This window comes from Hylobates moloch, unplaced genomic scaffold (assembly GCF_009828535.3).
Source record: "Hylobates moloch isolate HMO894 unplaced genomic scaffold, HMol_V3 SCAFFOLD_1, whole genome shotgun sequence".
Classification (NCBI taxonomy): Eukaryota; Metazoa; Chordata; class Mammalia; order Primates; family Hylobatidae; genus Hylobates; species Hylobates moloch.
In genome coordinates this window covers 230,891,341-230,907,039 of record NW_026652276.1, presented here as the reverse complement: position 1 = coordinate 230,907,039, position 15,699 = coordinate 230,891,341, and the positions used below count along the sequence as shown (strand labels likewise).

The window sequence follows — 15,699 nt, the reverse complement described above, 5'->3', positions numbered from 1 at the left end:
TTAATACCTGGGTGATGAAGTAATCTAGTTTAATTTACCTAGAAATGCTAGTTTACCTATATAACAAACTTTTGCATGTATCTCTGAACCTAAAAATAAAAGTTGAAAAAAAAGAATGTACCTCAACACAATAAAGACCATATATGACAAGCCCACAGGTAACACCATACTCAATGTTGGAAAGCTGAAAGCATTTCCTGTATGATCAGGAACAAGACAAGAATGCTCACTCTTGCCACTTTTACCACGGTGCTTGAAGTTCTAGCCAGGGCAATTAGGCAAGAAATAGAGATAAAAGATAACCAAACTGGAAAGAAAGACATAAAATAACCTCTGTTTACAGATGACATGATGTTATACATAGAAAACCAAAGACTCCACTTGAAAAAAAAGTACAGAATCAGTTGTGTTTCTATCTACTAACAATTCACTCTACAAAAAAGAAATTAAAGAAACAATCCCATTTACAATAGCTACCCCCAAAATACTCAGGAATAAATTTAACCGAGGAGGTGAAAGACCTATACACTGAAAACTATAAAACGTTGATAAAAGAAATTGAAGGTGACACAAATAAACACAAATATATATATATATACTATATATGTGTGTGTGTGTGTGCGTGTGTGTGTGTGTAATGTTTATGGATTAAAGTAATATTGTTAAATGTCTTTACTACCCAAAGCAATCTATATAGTCAATGAAATTCTGTCAAAATTCTAATGCCATTTTTCACAAGAGTAAAAAAGAATCTAAAATCTGTATGGAACCACAAAAGGCCCTAAGTAGCCAAAGCAATCTTCAACAAAAAGAACAAAGCTGGGGCCCTCGCACTACTTAATTTCAAAATATGGTAATCAAAACAAAGCTATAGCAATCAAAACATACTATTATAATTAAAACAAAGCTATAGTAATCAAAAATTATGCTACTAGCATAAAAATGGACATAAAGACCAATGAACAGAATAATAAACCCAGAAATAAGGCTACACATTTTTGGTCAGTTGAACATAGAACGTACAAAGAGAAAAGGATAGTTTCTTCAATAATGGTGTTGGGAAAACTGGATATCCACATGCAGAAGAATGAAATTGGGCCCTTATCTTAAAAAAATCAACTCAAAATGGATTAAATAGTTACATGTTAGGCCTAAAACTGTAAACTGCTAGAAGAAACATGGGGAAAATCTTGATCTGGGTGATGATTTTTTATAACACCAAAAGCATAGGCCACAAAAGCAAAAATAGACAAACAGGGTTATCTCAAACAAAGCATATCCTGCATAGCAAAAGATACAATCAATAGTGTGAAGAGACAACCTATGGAATAGGAGAAAATATTTGTAAATGATACATCTCACAAGGGGTTAATATCCAAAATACACAAGGAACTTAAACAACTCAACAGCAATTAAACAAACAACCCAATTAAAAAATAGGCAAAGGACCTGAACAGACATTTCTCAAAATAAGATATACAAATATCTTTATGACAAGAATATGAAAAAAATGCCCAACATCGGTAATCATCAATGAAAGGCAAATCAAAACCACAATGAGATATTATCCCATACCTGTATATTACCAAAAAGACAAAAGATATCAAATGTTGGCAAGAATGTGGAGAAAAAGTAACCCTTGTACACTGTTGGTGGGAATGTAAATTGGTGTAGCCATTATGGAAAACAGGATGGAAGTTCCCCCAAAAATTAAAATTAAGAACTACCATATAATCCAGCAAGCTTCTGGGTATATATCTGTTATATTCTGATTGTTTATATTCCCACAAAATTGATATGTTTAATGTGATGATAAATCTTCATGCTTAGTGTGATGATAACAGGAGTTGGGGCACTTGGAATGTGACTAGGTCATGGGGATAGTGACCTCATAAATGTGATTAGTGCCCTTATAAAAGAGGCTCAATAGGAAATTTAAAAAATAACAAAACAAAACAAATACAAATAACAAAAAAACAAAATAACAAAAAACAAAAAACAAATAACAAATAACAAAAAAAAAAAAAGAAAGAGGCTCAAGAGAAGACCCTTATCCCTTTCACCATGTGAGGTTATAGTGAAAAGATAGATGTCTATGAGGAAGTGGGCCTTCACTAGACACTGAATCTGCCAGTGCTTTGGACTTCTCAGCCTCCAGAACTGTAGGAACTAAACTTTTGTTGCTTATAGGCCATGCAACTTATAGTATTTTGTAATAGCAGTCCAAACTAAGAGAGAATATTGGTAACAAGAGCTGAAGGTGCTGCTGTAATAAATACCTAAAATGTACAAGCAGTTTTGGAACTGGGTAATAAGTATAGGCTGGAAGTGAGAGGTTTGTGCTAGAAAAATCCTGCATTGCTGTGAATGGACCATTAAGGATGATTCTGCTGAAGTTCAGAAGGCCTCAATTTTCTCAGTGAATACCTAAGTAGATATACCAATAACTTAAGTTATTGGTAGAAATATGGCTAGTAAAGACCATTCTGATGAGGTCTCACCAGTGAGAAATGAAGAATGTGTTGTTGGACAATTAAAGAACAGAAATCCTTATTATAAAGTGGCAAAGAACTTGGCTGTGTTGTGTTCTTGTTCCAGTGTTTTGTGGAAGGTAGAATTTGTGAGTAATGAACTGGATATCTGGCTGAGGAAATTTATAAGCAAAGTGTTGAAGGTACAGTGTGGCTTCTCTTCACTGCCTATAGTAAAATGTGAGAAGAGAGAAATAAAAATGGATTTGTTAGTTAAAGGGAAGTAGAACTTAAACATTTAGAAAATTCTTAGTCTATCCATATTGGAAAAAGGTAAGAAAGCTTTTTCAGAAGAGAAAATGATGTGGCCTATTGATCATTTGATAAAGAAAATTAGTATGGATCAGCCATCTCAATGGAAGTCATGTGCTATTGATCAAGGCAGTGAGCCATCTAAACAGAAGCAAGGACCTATTGTCCAGAACAATGGAAAAATGACCCCAAAGGCATTTCAGAAATCAGTAGGGCTGACTGCCATCACAGAATGCTAGGGCCCAGAGGATCAGAACAATTTCAAAGGAGGGGCCACTGCTGCCCAGCGTTACCTCACGTTGTGGACTCTGCTCCCCACACTCTGTTGCCATGCTGCTCGGCTCCCCTAGGTGCAGCTCTGGCAGGCTCTGGTGTGGTGTGTGCTATGGGGGACAGCAAAGCTGTGGGGACAGGCCAAGCTTTGGAGGCTGGACAACCATCAAAAAGGGTCCAAAAGGCAGGACCTCCATATCAGTGGGCCTTGAGAGCATCAAGCCAAAAAAGGTTATTCTTGAGCCATAGGGTTTTGGACTTGCTTGGTAACTGTCACTCCTTTCTTCATTTCTATTTTTCCTTTTCAGACATTTTCTTGAAAACAGTGAGCCTTTGCTTTAGGGAAAATAGTGGTAGTATTTATGGTCAATGATAAAGTTCCTAGATTTTAAGCAAAAATTTTAGAAAGCTTGTATCAGCTGCTGTAAGTATATAATGAAATCTGTCATTATTTGATTATCTGCATAACTGAGTCAGCATTTCCAAATGATCAATGCATAGTTGTTGCGGGAAGTCAGGGACCCCAAATGGAGGGACCGGCTGAAGCCATGGCAGAAGAACGTGGATTGTGAAGATTTTATGGACACTTATTACTTCCCCAAATTAATACTTTTACAATTTATTGTGCCTGTCTTTACTGCAGTCTCTAAATGTAAGTTGTGAAGATTTCATGGACACTTATCACTTCCCCAATCAATACCCTTGTGATTTCCTATGCCTGTCTTTACTGCAATCTCTTAATCCTGTCAGCCGATGAGGATGTATGTTGCCTCAGGACCCTGTAATAATTGCATTAACTACACAAATTGTACAGCAGGTGTGTTTGAGCAATATGAAATCTGAGCACCTTGAAAACAGAACAGGATAACAGCAATTGTTCAGGGAATAAGAGAGATAACCTTAAACTCTGACCGCCGGTGAGCTGAGTGGAACAGAGCCATATTTCTCTTCTTTCAAAAGCAAATGGGAGAAATATCGCTGAATTCTTTTTCTCAGCATGGAACATCCCTGAGAAAGAGAATGCGCACCTGGGGGTGGGTCTCTGAACTGGCTCCCCCAGGGGCGTGGTCGTCTCTTATGGTCAAGGCTGCAGAGATGAAATAAACTCCAGTCTCCCATAGCTCTTCCAGGCTTACTAGGAAGAGGAAATTCCCGCCTAATAAATTTTGGTCAGACTGGTTGATCTCAAAACCCTGTCTCTTGATAAGATGTTATCAATGACAGTGGTGCCCGAAACTTTATTAGCAATTTTAATTTCACCTCAGTCCTGTGGTCCTGTGATCTCGCCCTGCCTCCACTTGCCTTGTGATATTCTATTACTCTGTTAAGTACTTGATGTCTGTCACCCATACCCATTCACACACTCCCTCCCCTTTTGAAAATTCCTAATAAAAACTTGCTGGTTTTTGTGGCTTGTGGGGCATCATGGATCCTACCAATGTGTGATGTCTCTCCTGGATGCCCAGCTTTAAAATTTCTCTCTTTTGTACTCTGTCCCTTTATTTCTCAAGCCAGCCGATGCTTACGAAATATTGAAAAGAACCTATGTGATTATCGGGGCAGGTTCCCCGAGACATAGTATTATAAAAATCATACATGGGTAAGAAATCTTGCCAGGCTCAGTGGCTCACACCTGTAATCCCAGCACTTTGGGAGGCCGAGGTGGGATATGTGTGTGTGTGTATATATATATAGATGTTTATAAGCCACCTAGTTTATGGTATTTTTATAGCAGCCCAAATGGACTAATACCTAAAGGAAATGAAATATATCTTTATCCACTGGAATATATATATATATTCAGTGGAATGTATATTCAGGGGTCTCTCTTCAGCCTCTTTTATGAGGGCATTAATTTCATTTCTGGAGCTTCTGCCCCCATGACCTAATCACTTCCCTAGGGCCTACCTCCTTATACCATCACATTGGGGGGGAGGATTTCAACATATGAATTTTGGGGGGACATAATCATTTATATATATATATATATATATATACACACACACACATATATATATTCCACTGAAATATATTTTTATCCATTGTGAATAATGCTGCAATGAGCATTATTATAGAAATATCTGCACTCCTAGGCTCACTGCAACATTATTCACAATAGCCAAGATATGGAAATAACCCAAGTGCGTCCATGGACAGATGAATGGATAAAGAAAATGCAGTGCATTATTAACATTCCATTAATAACGGAACATTATTCAACCTTGAAAAAGAAGTAAATCTTGTCGTTTGCAACAATATCGATGAACCCAGAGGACAGTATGCTAAGTAAAGTAAGCTAAGCACAGAAAGACAGGCACGGCTTGATCTCACTTACATGTGGAATTTGATAAAGTAGAATGCACAGAAGCAAAGAATAGAATGTTTATTGCCAGGGGCTGGGTGTTGGGGGAAATGGGGAAATGTTGGTCAAAGGGTACAAAACTTTAGTTATGCAGGATGAATAACCTCCTCTGGAGATCTAATATACAGCATGATGACTATACTTAATAATACTGTATTGCATTTTTGCAGTTTGCTAAGAGAGTAGACCTTAAATGTTCTCAGCACACTGAAGAAAATAGCAACCGAGAGGTGCTAGATGTGTTAATTATCTTTATTTAATTATTTCACAATGTATATGTATATATATACATATATATTTAAAAATCACATTATACATATTAAACATATTTTATTTTTATTTATCAATGATACCTTAATAAAGCTAAGGGGAGGGAGGTATTTCTGTAATTATCTTTGCAAAATACAATTCATCCATTAACAAATCACAGTAAATTAAGAAGAATAAAACTTACATTTAGACCAAAAGCTATGCCATATTTCTGAAAGCATCCTCCAAATCCTATTAAAAACATCTTCAAATATATTTCTCTCAGCTTCTTCTCTTATATTTTTTATTTTTTCATCATATTTTAATTTTAGCAATTTAATTTTTTTCTCCTTTTCTTCCTCTGATTTATGCTCATCCTCTTCTACTAGTTTAATTTCTTCATTTAATTGGTCAGTGTAGATTTTCCTCAAAACCTCTTCCCGTTGTTTCAGCCTTTCCTCTGTGTCCTTGTATATGTCGTCAGAAAAGTAAGCCCCTTTGTTGCACTGCACCATTTTCTCTACCAGCTCCACCAGCTCCTGCACTTGACATTCCTTCTCTGCCTTACTGGTTTTCTTGCTATTGCTAAAGGCACAGCAGCGGTTCCCGCACTCCTTGACGATGCTTTTTAGGCCCACATCCGCATCTGCTATGAAGTCATCCAAGCTCTGGCCCTCCAACTCTTCTTTGCGAGTGAACAAGATGACCATGTGCTTCATGGCTGGCTTCCCAAAGACAGCCTTGATCAATGCAACGGTTTTCTGCTCCTCCTCTGTGTAGCGGCCCAGCTGCAGAACTAGGACAATAGCATGGGGCCCTGGGCAGGAGGAGATGACGCAGCGGCTGATTTCCTTGCAGGTGGTGTCCAGGCTCTCCTTGGTGTCAAAGAGCCCTGGAGTGTCAACAACAAGAAGGTCTCTCCCCTGCCATTCCCGGGATGCTTTTTGACAGGTCTTGGTAACAGCTTGGGCAGAAATTCTAGAATCAAAGATTTCCTCTCCAAGGATGGTGTTCACTGTTGCACTTTTCCCACTTCCAGTTTTCCCTACCAGAACAATCCTCAGGGAGTAGTCCTCACTCTCAGCCATGTTCACGTCAGAAGGCTCTGGAACTTAGGCACGTACAAGACCTTAAGGAGGGGAAGATAGGGAAAAAAAGCCAGTTTTAGTAAGTGGGATCCATTCCCAACCTTCTTTTCTGCTTTCTCTTTCTTCCTGAAAATTTGTAATATCCTATTATCCATATTAATCCCAGTAAAGACAGAAAGATGAAATAGTCCGATTAATATGGAAGAAATAATAGAGAAAGCAGTTAAAGAGTTTCCCCACAAAGTAGTACCAGGTATAGATGGTTTCACAGGTGAATTCTATTAAACCTTTTAAGATCTGATGACCTCAAAGCTACCTAAAACTGCTCCTGGCCATATACAAAGAAGGAAAAAGTTACATTTTTTTTCTATGAAGCAAGTATATTGATTCCAAAGGCTGACAAATATTTTATCAATAAAGAAAACTACAGATGTGTCTCATTTGTGAATACTAATATACAAATCCTAAATAAATTATTAGACACTAATAAATAATAGACTGTGATTAAGTGTGATTTATTTCAGAAATACTATGGTGGGTCAATATGAGAATGTTGATTGTTACAACACATTCCATTAATAGGTTAAGAAGAAAATTAGCTAGATGCAGGAAAGATATTTGGCCAAATTTAACACTGATTCATGTTTACAGTAGTTTATAGAACAGAAAAAATATCTATTTCTTTAACATGATTTTATATAAATATAATTTTTTCAATTTTGTCATCTTTTTTTTCTGGAACTAAAATAGTTGATTATAAAGTTCATTCGGATGAAGGAAAATGCGAGTTAGCCTAGACAATCAAGGAAAAGAAGAACAGGGGAAGACTAGCTCTACCAGACAATTAAATATTATAATCTCTATAATTAAAGCAGTGTGATATTGGTGAGTGAATAGACAGGCCATGAAACAGAAACAGAGAATTCACAAATAGGCCGTTGCTCATTTTATATTCATTTATATCCCATTCAATTACATTAACTTACATTCGTGAAGCAACACCTCATACCAATGGGAAAGATGATGGACACTTTTATTAGCAACACTGAAATAACTATACCTCTATATAATTGGATGCAATTTTAAAGATAAAATTGCATCCAATTCCTCATGTCATACAAATTCCAAATAGATTAGAAATTTGAATGTAAAAACTATCCCATATAAATAATAAGGGAAACATGGGTAAATTCTTTGTAACCTGGGAGTGGGGAGGATGTTAATAACTAAGATTTAAAATAGTATAAGGAAGAGACTGATAAGTTTGATTACACAAAAATCTAAAAAATTATGTAAGGCATACAACACCATAGAGAAATTAAAACACAAATATCAAACTAGGAAAACATTTTTCCAATTTATCTCAAAGAGGGCTACTTTTCCTATTGTATGAAGAATATCTAAAAGTAAAGAAACAAAAGACCAATGACTTGATAGAAAATTGGACGAGATATGAACACACGGCCAAGGAAAAAAAATGCAAGTTATCCTTGAATACATAAAAAGATATCCAAGTTCATTCACAATAGAGAATAATAAATTAAAAACACAGAAAAAATAAAAAATTCTCAGAGATAACTATTTCTCAACTATAGGTATGGCAAAAATCCACACATTTCTCAGCATAATCTGGTGGTAAAGGTATGGGGAAAACAGGTAATTTCTTGCATGACTAGCTTGAAGGGGAAAACAACCTAACACCTATAGAGGAGAAGGTAGCAATACCTTGAAAAATTACACATGCATTTACTCTTTGATTATCAATCCCAATTTTAGGATTTATCCCAGAGCTGCACTGACAAAAATACAGAAAGGAATGATGCCCATCAGTGGGGACCAGTTGAATAAACTAAGGAATATTCATACAGAAAAGTACTATCCAACTGCAAAAAGGAATGAGATATATATCTATATACCAGTATGAAGAGATCTCTGGGATATACTGTTAAGTGAAAAAAGCCAAGTGAAGAAAATAATGTATAGTTTACTACCATTTATATAATAACAAGGAATATTAGTTATATATATATAAATAATTTTTATGTGCATGTGAAAAAACAATGGCAGAACCATTTGAAAACTAAACAAACAAAAGAATTATTTATATGAAGATGGGAGCAACAAGGTACAAGGGACAGGAACAGAAAATGGTCATTAGACTTCTTTGAATATCCTTTGTTTTTGCAAATTTGATCTTGAGAACATTTAAATAGTTTACATAATTATACAATAAAAATTATATTTTAAAACACCAGTAAAAGTTAAAAGAAATGGAACAAATAAATCTAATTGTATCTTCTGTCAAGGATGAACCACACAAAGATTTGTCCCGAGAGGCTTGAAAATGTAGTATTAATAATTTCACTGTGTGTGTGTGTGTGTGTGTGTGTACTGTTTTGAAGTCCATCTAAACGGCATAAACCATGGTCAGCCAAGTAGCAATGAGTGCACTTAATACCCAGATTGTGATCTTCAAATGGCATTTCCCACGAAAGAAATTAGGACTACTAGGAAAAAGTACTGATTCCAGGTCTGGGCCAGTAAACATACAAGTTTAGCCTACATCTTTCATACTAGAAAGTAGAGATGCTATCAAAAATTACTTAGTTTTATCAGAAGGACTTGGAAGCTACCTTAAAGAGGTTCCAACTGGACAAAGATGGAATAATTTGAGCATCATTAATAAAGATTATTCCAATGGATTAAAATATACCAAATATATTGAAATCCAGTAGTTGGTAACAACACCATCTTCCTGAAAGAAGTTAATTGCTCCCTTTGGAGTATGCTATTGTGCACATGTACCCTTAAACTTAAAGTATAATAATAATAAAATAAAAAAAAGAAAGTAACTCATCATTCTGAACATTGACAACTAAAGAGAAAGAAGCATTTATTTTGTCTTTCATACATCTCATCTTTTAACTATATCTCACAAAAATGAAAGAATCACTGAATGAAAGTTCCTTTGTATATGACTATTCCATCAAATAAATAAATAAAGAATGATAGAATATCATCTTTTGGTAACTTTTAATGAAACAAATTCATTCTAGACAATCATTAACATCTGCTAACATCACAAAAAGAGAGGCACTCAAGCATTATGTGCCTTCTAATAGAAGTTTCATTTAATTAGATCCCATTTGTCAATTTTGGCTTTTGTTGCCATTGCTTTTGGTGTTTTAGACATGAAGTCCTTGCCCATGCCTATGTCCTGAATGGTATTGCCTAGGTTTTCTTCTAGGGTTTTTATGGTTTTAGGTCTAACATGTAAGTCTTTAATCCATCTTGAATTAATTTTTGTATAAGGTGTAAGGAAGGGATCCAGTTTCAGCTTTCTACATATGGCTAGCCAGTTTTCCCAGCACCATTTATTAAATAGGGAATCCAATGATAGACTGGATTAAGAAAATGTGGCACATATATACCATGGAATACTATGCAGCCATAAAAAATGATGAGTTCATGTCCTTTGTAGGGACATGGATGAAACTGGAAACCATCATTCTCAGTAAACTATCGCAAGGACAAAAGACCAAACACCGCATGTTCTCACTGATAGGTGGGAATTGAACAATGAGATCTCGTGGACACAGGAAGGGGAACATCACACTCCGGGGACTGTTGTGGGGTGGGGGGAGGGGGGAGGGACAGCATTAGGAGATATACCTAATGCTAAATGACGAGTTAATGGGTGCAGCAAACCAACATGGCACATGGATACATATGTAACAAACCTGCACATTGTGCACATGTACCCTAAAACCTAAAGTATAATTAAAAAAAAGAAGTTTCGGATAGCATCTATGAAGTATTCCCACTAAAAAAACAAAGTCAAACTTTAATCTGATCCAACCTCCCCATTAATATAAATTCACACAAAACACTGGAGCTAGAAGGGAATGTTAAATGACATTGTTAAAATGCAATCAGCAGTATGAATACTGTCCAGTTCTGTTGGACAAAAGACCTTCCCTTCCTTAAACAAAGAAATTTAACACAAAGAAACAAGGAAGGTGAAAACCTACACATTAAGTGAAACTTAAGAGATGTCAAACAATTGTAATGTATGAATTTTACTTAGATCCTACCTCAAACAATTTTAAAAATTATGAGATCTTCAGGGAAATCTGAATACAATTGGTAGTATTAAAATTTATAGTTGCCTTTTGAAGCCTATTTATGAAATTGTGGAAATGTTTTTAATGGTCTTTATCTTTCAGAGACACATACTCAAATATTTACTGATAAAATGATGTAATATCTGACATTTGCTTCAAAATAATCAGTGATAGAGTTGAGAATAGGAGCAGATAGTTGAACAAGGCTGGCATAAATTGCTAACTGTGAGATTTTAGTATAGGTACATGGAAGTTGCTTATATTATTTTTACCTTCGAATAAGTATAAATTTTTCACAAATAAAAAAATTAACCCATGTATAGTGTAACCACTATCAAGCATAGACTGCATATCAGAACACCCTGATAAAACATGTTTTGTATATCTCGTTTACTCTTCAAAAATACTCTACAGTGAAACTAATTTTTTAAATGAGGAAGCTGGTGTGGCTCAAAAATTCTGGGAAACATGCCCCTGGTCCCTGTGCTAATAGGTACTGGGCAGAGAAGACATTCGATTCAAAGTCTGTCTGAATCTACCATGCTCACTCTTAACGTGCACTCTACTGCCTGTTCTTGGTTACTCTCAGGCCATGATTCTAAATTTTCATTGACATGGCACAGAGATAGACCAGTGGAAGGCAAAGGAGATGATCCACACTTTCTGCAAAAGGGTGAGCTGGGAGCCAGCCTGTTACAAGGGAACCGTGAGGAGGGCTCCGCATTTCTCATGGACTTTTCCATCTCTCCCATATTGAGAAGCCAAACGTGAGAGAGATGGTGAGAAATATCACTTTAAAACTTTCTCGAGTGGTTCTTGGAAGATCCAGAGGACCTCCAGCTGAGAGAAAGGCTGAGAAGTGACAAAAGCATTTACAACAGAGGTGGACAGTTCTAAACTGTGGCCAGACCCACCGGTTCTAGAAAATTTCATAGCTCCTCGAGATTTAGTTCCTTCTGCTATAAAAAGGGAAAATCAAACCAATCTTGCAGGGTTGTCCTTAGGCTTTCATCGAGTGATTTCTATACAGGTCTTTTATGGCAACTCTTTTTGTATTGAGTGGCGCAGCAGCCCCACATGTTACACTGTTAGGGACACAGCTTGTCTCCGCTTAATGCTGGAAAAAGTCAGCAGACTGACTTCTAGTGTTCCTCTGCCATGAGTGATCTGGGTACCCCTTGGAGAATCATCAAAATCTCTGGGATTGGGATTCTGATTCTTTTTCTGCAAGAAGAGGGACTTGGACCGGTGGACTCTAAATTGCCTGTCACCTTTACAAATCTGCCTTAGGAGCCCTTAATTTCTTATGAAGGTTATCAGGCAACACTCTGTGTCTATCACAACAGCCAGTGAGTGGAGGGTGCACGATGCAGCCATGCGTGTCCCGTTACATATGAGATGCATGGGCTCCGTGCAAACAAATCTCCTCACTCCCCTTCCTACTTACCCCCCCACAGCACTTTCTATGCAGTGCTGCTGGCACAGTGCCCTGTCCCTCCTCAGGGCAGAGTCCACTCCACCCACACATCCTGTCCTCACTGCCCTTTGCAGCCCAATAGCACCAGGCCCTCTTCTCAGCGAGGCTCACCTTCTCTTGAACAAGTTGAGTTCTCAAGTGCAAATAAACCTCCTCACTCCCTTCCTACTCACCCCTCCCACAACACCTTCTATGCATTGCTGCCAGCACAGTGCCTTGTCCCTCGTAAGGGCAGAGTCCACTCCACCCACACACCCTGTCCACACTGCCCTTCGCAGCCCAATGGCACCAGGCCCTCTTCTTAGCCAGGCTCACCTTCTCTTGAACAAGTTGAATTTTCAGGTTTTCTCCAAGGAGGCTGCTTGAGCTGTTGCTTTTGCTTTTATTGTGAGGCAAAAGTGTCTGCACCCCCAGCAAAACCTCTCAGTCAGGAAGCTCAGACTGGGTGGAGCCACACACACAAAAAAAGTTTTGTCTTTAAAGAAACAGAAATACTGCTCCATAATCTGGTGAGTGCTTCAGTTTTGCCAGGTTGAAACCTTCTGCCCATGGGCCTGCTATAAACACCATTTCCAAAGCTACATTTTTTGCTTCAGGTTACAGTGATGGGTGCAAAAGAGCCTTATTAAATGACCCAAATATTGCCTAGAAAACAAGGCACAGGACCTGATTGTCTTCCCTGGGTGGAGTGGGAGGCTGAGGGGTAATTTGGGGAAGAAGAGAGACAGGCATATACCTTGCCATTTCCAAGCATAGAGCTGGGAGTTCTTAGTGATTGTACAATATGGGTTTTTTATTATAGTCTTTCAGGAAGGCCTCAAGTTACTCATTCAAAAGTTAACAGCACTGAGGCTCAAAGGCAGAGTCTAAATCATTAGGAACCAAGGGAAAAAAAGGAAGGTGAGGCCTGGAAAAATAATCTGCCCGTGACCACATAGTTTCTTTAGTTGCTTTTCATATAATTCTTCCAAGTTTGAAAATATGCATGACCTAACAAGTAAAGATGCACCCATGGAATAGATCCTACATCCCTTCCCCACCTTCCTCTCTACCCCACATCCTCCTACCACAGTCTCAGGCAGAGACAGATTTTCCAGAATTTACCCAGTTGATGGTTCCAATCTGCTCTGGAGTTTTCTTGAGGTGAGAGGCAGGTTCACAAAGCTCTCACGGTTGACCAGATATTCCAGTTGGCTACATAAGAATACTATGTTTAGAGTTCCAAGCCCACAGCCCCTGTCACGGCCTTGCCACCCCCCAGTGCCCTGCGTCAGGAGTGGGCCTAGAGCGCTCGCCTTGCCCCTCTGTGATCCGGGCTCCGACACCCGCCCACGTCCGCACCACTGGCAGCCTGTAGGGAGTCGCTGGCCATCATCGCCGCTAAGTAGGATATATCTGCATCTTCAGAGGAAGATAAAACAAAAGGCTTCTTTGGAATATTTGGATTTTTGTCACTTTCTGTGAACTTTAGTTCAAGAACACAAGTTGAATCACTCAAACATGAAAAACAAGTCTGAAACCAGTATCCATCAATACTTGGTCAATGAGGCAATCCTTTCCTGGTGGCCTCCATCCACTAGAGCCAGCGAAATAGTATGTTCCACCAACGTTTCTCACTATGAGCTCCAAGGAGAAATAGGAAGAGGATTTGACAACTTGACTTCTGTCCATCTTGCACGGCATACTCCTACGGGAACACTGGTAACTATAAAAACTACAAATCTGGAAAACTGCAATGAAGAACGCCTGAAAGTTTTACGGAAAGCCATGATTCTATCCCACTTTTTCCAGCATCCCAATGTTACAACTTATTGGACAGTTTTCACCGTTGGCAGCTGGCTTTGGGTTATTTCTCCATTTATGGCCTATGGTTCAGCAAGTCAACTCTTGAGGACCTGTTTTCCTGAAGGAATGAGTAAAACTTTAATAAGAAACATTCTCTTTGGAGCAGTGAGAGGATTGAACTATCTCTACCAATATGGCTGTATTCACAGGGGTATTAAAGCCAGCCATATCCTCATTTCTGGTGATGGCCTAGTGACCCTCTCTGGCCTGTCCCATCTGCATAGTTTGGTTAAGCATGGACAGAGGCATAGGGCTGTGTACGATTTCCCACAGTTCAGCACATCAGTGCATCCGTGGCTGAGTCCAGAACTACTGAGACAGGATTCACATGGGTATAATGTGAAGTCAGATATTTACAGTGTTGGGATTACAACATGTGAATTAGCCAGTGGGCAGGTGCCTTTCCAGGACATGCATAGAACTCAGATGCTGTTAACAGAAACTGAAAGGTCCCCCTTATAGCCCATTGGATATCAGTATTTTCCCTCAATCAGAATCCAAAATGAAAAATTCCCGGTCAGGTGTAGACTCTGGGATTGGAGCAAGTGTGCTTGTCTCCAGTGGAACTCACACAGTAAATAGTGACCGATTACACACACCATCCTCAAAAACCTTCTCTCCTGCCTTCTTTAGCTTGGTACAGCTCTGTTTGCAACAAGATCCGGAGAAAAGGCCATCAGCAAGCAGTTTATTGTCCCATGTTTTCTTCAAACAGATGAAAGAAGAAAGCCAGGATTCAATACTTTCACTGTTGCCTTCTGCTTATAACAAGCCATCAGTATCACTGCCTCCGGTGTTACCTTGGACTGAGCCAGAATGTGATTTTCCTGATGAAAAAAGGCTCATATGGGGAATTCTAGGGCTGGCAAATCGTTTTATGTCCTATACACTTGACACTTTCTCCTTGCTGCTTTTTCTTCTGTATTGCTAGGTACAAATACCAGAATTATACTTGAAAATACAGTTGGTGCACTGGAGAGTCTGTTCAAATCACTGTGTTCAAAGGGGCATCAGTTTGTAGTCCCTTTGGTTCACACAGAGTGCTGTGACAACTCCAAGGAAACATCAGAACTACTAATCTAGCTAGTTAGTGTTATTTATTTGGGAAATTGTTCTAAGCTATGGCTGTCTTGATCTCTCAACATAATTTTCAAGCCAGTTAATTTTTTCAGTATTTTGCTGTCCTCTTGGGAATGGTCCCTCAAAGGATAGTGCTTCCAAGTACATCTTCTTCTCCCAGATTCTCTGGCCTTTTTAATGAGCTATTGTTAGGCCAACAGGCTAGTTTATCTTGCATCAGACCCTTTTATGGTAGAGGGAAAATGTCTTTACTTTCCCTTTTTCGTCTGTTAATACTTATGGGTAACATCTAACTCAGCCTCACTCACATCAAATGATTCACTTGAAATGTATAAAAAAAGAATACTGTGTTTAAAAATAAAAATAAAAAAGGAACATTATGTTTTTCATTTTGTGTGTATGTGTATGTGTGTGTGTG

At 38.2% G+C, this 15,699-nt stretch overlaps 2 protein-coding genes across 2 annotated transcripts; one reads left to right on the top strand and one right to left on the bottom strand.

Annotated features, from left to right (window-relative positions):
- Positions 1-5,652: 5,652 nt before the first annotated feature.
- GIMAP7 (GTPase, IMAP family member 7) lies at positions 5,653-12,745 on the bottom strand. The gene is made up of 2 exons (XM_032753587.2): positions 12,672-12,745; positions 5,653-6,796 (listed from the first exon to the last, which is right to left on the bottom strand). Exon 2 carries the CDS (start codon positions 6,753-6,755, stop codon positions 5,853-5,855), a length of 903 nt encoding a protein of 300 aa, XP_032609478.1. The 5' UTR covers positions 6,756-6,796; positions 12,672-12,745; the 3' UTR covers positions 5,653-5,852.
- Positions 11,348-15,132, top strand: LOC116813299 (STE20-related kinase adapter protein beta-like). Its single transcript, XM_058444661.1, is given in 6 exon segments — positions 11,348-11,372; positions 11,503-11,552; positions 13,618-13,709; positions 13,828-13,867; positions 13,869-14,636; positions 14,638-15,132. Coding segments are annotated over 6 exon segments (1,470 nt in total).
- The last annotated feature ends 567 nt before the right edge of the window (positions 15,133-15,699 follow it).